Source organism: Raphanus sativus, chromosome 8 (assembly GCF_000801105.2).
Source record: "Raphanus sativus cultivar WK10039 chromosome 8, ASM80110v3, whole genome shotgun sequence".
NCBI lineage: Eukaryota > Viridiplantae > Streptophyta > Magnoliopsida > Brassicales > Brassicaceae > Raphanus > Raphanus sativus.
The window spans coordinates 22,558,101-22,564,100 of record NC_079518.1 but is presented as its reverse complement, the minus strand read 5'-3'; the positions used below and the strand labels follow the sequence as shown (position 1 = coordinate 22,564,100).

Sequence of the window (6,000 nt, the reverse complement as noted above, 5' to 3'; positions counted from 1 at the left end):
TTAAAAAGAAATTAAGAAAAATTAAACACCAACAATTATATTCTAATCTAAAACAAACATATTATTACATTTGTAGGGTCTTAATGAAAATTACATCTAAAATTAAACTAATACTTATTACATTTATAAGTATATGGTTATAGATTTTGTAATATCTACAATTTCACCTTGTTTTAGCTATTTACAATAATTTAGTACGATTTACATTTTTGATTTATTATTATTTATCTATAATTTTGCTAATTTTTACTATTTAGAACATAAGACGTGGGAAAACCACCAAGATACTATTTTCTGAGATATGTAAAACAAGATCATAGTTGAGAAGACATCTAATGCTGTATAATAGTTATCATTTTAAAATAGCTCCTCGACCCATTTTCTTTTAGGAATGAGCAAAAAAAACCAAACCGAACCGATCAACCGATCCAACTGAATTCAGACGACCCAAATCAAATCAAATTCTATGTCTAAACTATTTCGTTCAAGATTTTATCAACTCAAATAGTTTGGTTTGGTTATAAACTGAAAAATCAAAGTTTATAGTTAGATTAATTAAATGTACTAATAATATTTAAATGTAATATATTTAACCATTTAACCTAAACAACTAAACAAAACTATACATTTTACTTATAAAAAACAGGATAAAAATAATTAAAAAATAAAATAAAAGAATATAAATCTCATACATTAACATCAAAACCGGAAATTTCTTATGATATTTAAGTTTGAAGAAAACAATGAAGTAGTGTCAAATGATGATATGAATTATATTTTTGTAATAATACCAGACAATTAAAAAGATTAACTGAACAAACACAAACAAATCCAAATTAAACTGAACCAAACACAAACCAAATCAAACTAAACATATATCAGACCGGAATAAAATAAACCAAATCGAATACAAACGAAACCGAATCCAAATCAAACCTATTATTAAACCAAAATGCCCACCCCTATTTTCTTTATATCTACACTTTTCCTAATAAAACTAAAAAAAATTAACACCAATAATTGTGTTTGAAAACTATAAAACAAAATAGAGTAAAATTGATGAAGATCCAGGCGTGATTGATGTTTTCTAAGTAAGTACCATATGGTATAAAATGTCTATGTAAGGTGTTGAATTTTTGCGCGAGATTTGGGGGTTAAGCCAGGTCGACCACGTGGGAATTGAAAACGACAGCGTTTTCGTTTCTAATTTGCGCCGAATAAAAACATAACGGTGCAGCTCATTGCTGAGAGAACGGCAAAGGTTTTCAATTAATTTAAGAAATATATAATATTTAAAAAAAAACAATAAAACAAATTAAATAGACAGAAAAGAAAGAGACACCTTCGTTTGCGCGTTTTCTGTAATCTCTCTCTCTCTCGCTCTCCTTTCTCTCTCCTCTTACGGCTGTGTCCATGGCATTTCTGCAGAGCGCCGTGATCCGTGATTGTCGATCGGAGGAAGAAGAAGCTTCATCGCCGTCTCTCTCCGCGTGATCTTAGCCGCTGATTATCATCTCATCTCCGCTCAATCAAAATCGTAATGCTTCCTCTATTTCTCTTTCCCCCCCCTCATTGTCTTGTAATCTCTCCACACGATGCGATCGTATCGATTTCGTTATGCACAGTCTGCCTCAGATCATTTGTTTTCCGCTTTTAAATTTTCATCCGTTCAAGGCTAGTTTCGAGAACGCATTACGATTCACAAAATTTTATCATTGAATTAATTTTAAGATCTAATTTGATGGCTAGATCGTTTTGTTTCGATCTAGCAATGGTGGATCGAAATGTTGAGCATGTGCTAGACATGTATATATAAATATATATATTTTTTAAAAAATAAATAAATAGGAAGTAATTTAAATCTCTTTTGGAGAGCACACTAACCTGTAACCTCCTTGATAAATCTATAATTAAGAGATTATGATTAATTTTTTTTTTTTCTAATTTTGTAGCAGGTGGTAGAGAACTAGAGGCAGCTAGAGGAAGGTTTTAGTGTTTTTTTATTTAATTTATTTAAGCTTTGGGAGAGACAATGTCAACTAGAGGAGAGCATCATACAGTTCCACTTTCGGTTTTGCTCAAGCGTGAATCTGCAAATGAGAAGATAGACAACCCTGAAGTTGTACACGGCCAGTTTAACCAGAGCAAGAAAGGAGAGGATTTCACTTTCGTTAAAACTGAGTGCCAAAGGGTTACTGGAGATGGCGTTACCACCTTCTCCGTCTTCGGGGTATTTGTTCCCTCTTTGTTTTCTGTTTCTTGCTACATTTTAGACCATATATTGGTTGGTCCTAACAATTTATTATAATGATTGGATTGACATGAACATCTTAGTCCATTAATCCTTTGGTATTTGATATCTCTCTGGTTGAATATTGCAGCTTTTTGATGGACACAATGGTTCTGCAGCAGCTATCTACACTAAGGAGAACCTTCTGAACAATGTATTAGCTGCAATACCCTCTGATCTCAACAGAGATGAGTGGGTTGCGGCACTTCCTAGGGCTTTGGTTGCTGGATTTGTTAAAACTGATAAAGATTTCCAGGAAAGAGGTATTTAACTCTTTCATCATTGAGTAAAATTTATGATTTTTTAGTGAAGGAAGTGTTTTTAGTTTTTTTTTGTTGTTGTTTCCTGTCTTTTTCAGCAAGAACGTCTGGAACGACTGTAACGTTTGTCATTGTAGAAGGATGGGTTGTGAGTGTTGCATCTGTAGGTGACTCTCGTTGCATACTTGAGCCTGCTGAGGGTGGTGTCTATTACTTATCTGCTGATCATCGGCTTGAAATAAACGAAGAAGAGTAAGTCAGCTTTGTTCCTTTTGTTGACTCCCAGCTAATAATAATGACCTTATTGTTTGTAACAGAGTCATAATATCTTTGGGTTTTTTAACAGGCGAGATCGCGTCACTGCTAGTGGTGGTGAAGTTGGTCGACTAAATACTGGTGGTGGAACTGAGGTACTTCTTTTAGACAATACATTGTCAACTAATGCTAGCTTTGTAGATTATAAAACATATGAAACTTCTTTGTGCTGTTAAAATCTATTAACTAAAATCTGAATTTTCTTAGATTGGTCCTCTGAGATGTTGGCCTGGTGGTCTCTGTCTCTCGAGATCCATTGGAGATCTGGATGTTGGCGAATACATTGTTCCAGTTCCTTATGTGAAGCAAGTCAAGGTTCAAATCTCTTTTAACTCTCTCCTGTTGTGGTTATGAGGCTAGCTGAAACTTTCTCAAGTATAGAGTTTATTCTGAAAGATGTATCTAATTTTTGGTTGTTGTGTAGTTATCTTCAGCTGGTGGTCGACTTATCATCTCAAGTGATGGTGTGTGGGATGCAATTAGTGCAGAAGAGGCTCTTGATTGTTGCCGGGGTTTGCCACCTGAAGCTTCGGCGGAACATATTGTTAAAGTATAATATCTGAACTGCTTATATTCTTTTCCATGCAGTACCTTGATGTGTTTTCATTGCTTCACACAGGCAGCTGTGGGGAAAAAGGGTATTCGCGATGATACAACATGTATTGTGGTTGATATATTACCATCAGAAAAGCCGGCTGCTTCCCTGCCCCCTCCAAAAAAGCAAGGAAAAGGAATGTTAAAGTCCATGTTCAAAAGAAAATCTTCAGACTCCTCTTCTAATATTGAGAAAGAGTATGCAGAACCTGATGTAGTTGAAGAACTCTTTGAAGAGGGCTCTGCTATGCTTTCAGAGAGGTGTGATTCTCTAGATACAGTTGCTTATATTGATTGATAAGCTTCATTTCAATAATGTGAAACTTGATCATTCTTGTTGTTTATTGCAGATTAGACACGAAGTACCCACTTTGCAATATGTTTAAGTTGTTCATGTGTGCTGTGTGTCAAGTAGAAGTGAAACCTGGCGAAGGTGTCTCGATCCATGCTGGATCAGCTAATTGCCAAAAGCTACGTCCATGGGATGGTCCATTCCTATGCGCAAGTTGCCAAGAGAAGAAAGACGCTATGGAAGGGAAACGATCATCAGGAGGTAACCTACTTACATCTCCTCCTGACTCCACTAAGGATGCGTGTATTGCGGAAGCTAATAGTCATTGTTCTAATCTTGCAGATAGACATAGTAGTGAGAGCGACTAGCCAACAGCAATTCCACAACTTGCAATTTATTTGGTCAATCTACTAACAAAAACAGTATTGTGAGTAATATGGAGCCGTCTTAAGGATCTTATGGTTGTTAATTTTCACCCAGAGATATGAGTTCGTTGATCAAAGCCACCACCATCCTCCACCAAACTCCAAAGCAGTTTATTTTATTTTTAACTTTTTGATATGGCTCTCACTTCACACCCTCTTGGAAGTTCTTTTCTTTGTTTTTTTTGTTTTTTCATTTGTGATGCTTTGGTGTTTCAAAAATGAGGTGAACTAACTGCTGAGAGATGGTAGGTACAGAAAGATATGCGAGTGTGAAATTATTTCATGTATAAAACCTTGAACACAATTCTGGATAGAAGCATCATTTTTCATATAACTTAAATTATATCTTTCGTGTTCGTCGGTTTATAACATAAGCTATTCTCCTCTATCGTATGACACTTGATAATCTGACACTTTCCAGCTATGTATTCAAACAAGTGAACTTATTGTTTTAGGAACCCATAAAGTTTACATGTCAAACTCAAAGAGATAATAGAGTTCAGTGGTAAATCAATTTCTGTCTATTTAATACACCAAAGTCGCAATAAAATTGGGTGAATCTGTAGCGGCTTAAACTTTAGGATTAATAAGTTTGTATGGTTTAAAGTTTTTACACTTAGGGATACACCATTGGTTAGTACAATAAAGTTTTCAAAAAATAAATGTTGGTCTTACTTATAAGTTTGCAAGATAAACTAGGTACCACTTCTTATCCGGCCCAGCTTTAAAAATTAAAATAGACTAGATTCTAACATGAGTTTTAAAGCGCGGAAATAGTTTTTTTTTTTTTAAGAATCTAATTTACAGTATACATTTTAACTCTTTTGATAAGTAATGTTTAAACATTTTATTTTTGATGTATTTGAAAACTATATAATGATATTATTTGTATTTATATTAAATATAAAAATTATATATTACTTATTATTTTAAGTAATTTTTTTCAACCTGGATGTCACAAATATTTAATAGGATCTCTGTAATTGGTTTGATTCATTGTGTAATATATACTTATTCGATAAAGTTTAAATTATAAAACTTATTTTATGTAAATTTAATGACTAATATTTTATTTTTATAAAACCGATTCATTTGTCAACTTATCATAATCATGCACTAGTAATTATATGCTCTTAAGAATTAAAAAAATCTAAGAAAAATAAGAAACCTTTATTAAATTTAAATGAAAGCAATTTCTTATGAATATATAAATAAAATAATCTATTAATTTAATTAATTTCAATTGATTTATGAAATTATTTTCAGTTTCTAAACCCACAAAAAACAGTGATATGTTTTGAATTTGTTTTATAAATGAATTGAGTGGTTTAGCTAAATCATTAAAAACGAGACAAAAACTTTTTTAAAAAAATATAGTATCTCTTATTTTATATTGTTCGGATACAAGATTAATTATTGTGTTGTTTGGAAATACATAGTTGTACAAGGGAGGAAAGTGTTAAGTAATTTGGGTTAGTTTAGTTATATAATAGAAAAGTGTCTTTAATTTAATAACTTTCAAAAAAGGTTAGGTACATGAGAAAGATTCTCTTTTAATAAGAAAGATGGATCTTGTGTTATATACTATTTTTCCCTAGTGTTTTAGATGATTTAAAAGTTTAGACCCTCTATTTAATTTTTAAAAAATTTAAGACCTGAAATAGTTAAAGTAAAAAGAATAATGAAATATGGGGACTTTGTGCATTTTCACCAAGGCCTGGGCATTTTAACCTGGATCCGAAAAATCGAACCGGAACCGACCAAAATATCCGAACCGAATCAATCCGAAAATCTATAAATACCTATTGGATCCAAAAATTTTAT

At 32.6% G+C, this 6,000-nt stretch overlaps 1 protein-coding gene across 2 annotated transcripts; it reads left to right on the top strand.

Annotated features, from left to right (window-relative positions):
- Positions 1-1,328: 1,328 nt before the first annotated feature.
- LOC108823060 (probable protein phosphatase 2C 12) lies at positions 1,329-4,532 on the top strand. Of its 2 annotated transcripts, none has more exons than XM_018596289.2 (10): positions 1,329-1,537; positions 1,956-2,230; positions 2,382-2,553; positions 2,649-2,802; positions 2,897-2,960; positions 3,073-3,180; positions 3,290-3,415; positions 3,485-3,720; positions 3,810-4,012; positions 4,094-4,532. In XM_018596289.2, exons 2-10 carry the CDS (start codon positions 2,033-2,035, stop codon positions 4,117-4,119), a joined length of 1,287 nt encoding a protein of 428 aa, XP_018451791.2. In that variant the 5' UTR covers positions 1,329-1,537; positions 1,956-2,032; the 3' UTR covers positions 4,120-4,532. The 2 variants fall into 2 exon arrangements, with proteins under 2 accessions (XP_018451791.2, XP_018451790.2); XM_018596288.2 differs by having other exon boundaries at positions 1,953-2,230.
- The last annotated feature ends 1,468 nt before the right edge of the window (positions 4,533-6,000 follow it).

What these genes read in the sequence shown, in the direction of transcription:
- LOC108823060 (XM_018596289.2), top strand. Translation starts at nt 2,033, where the DNA reads ATGTCAACTAGAGGAGAGCATCATACAGTTCCACTTTCGGTTTTGCTC. An exon ending in CGGCGGAACATATTGTTAAA is followed by an intron (nt 3,416 to 3,484) that starts GTATAATATCTG and finishes TGCTTCACACAG; the next exon opens with GCAGCTGTGGGGAAAAAGGG. An exon ending in TCTGCTATGCTTTCAGAGAG is followed by an intron (nt 3,721 to 3,809) that starts GTGTGATTCTCT and finishes TGTTTATTGCAG; the next exon opens with ATTAGACACGAAGTACCCAC.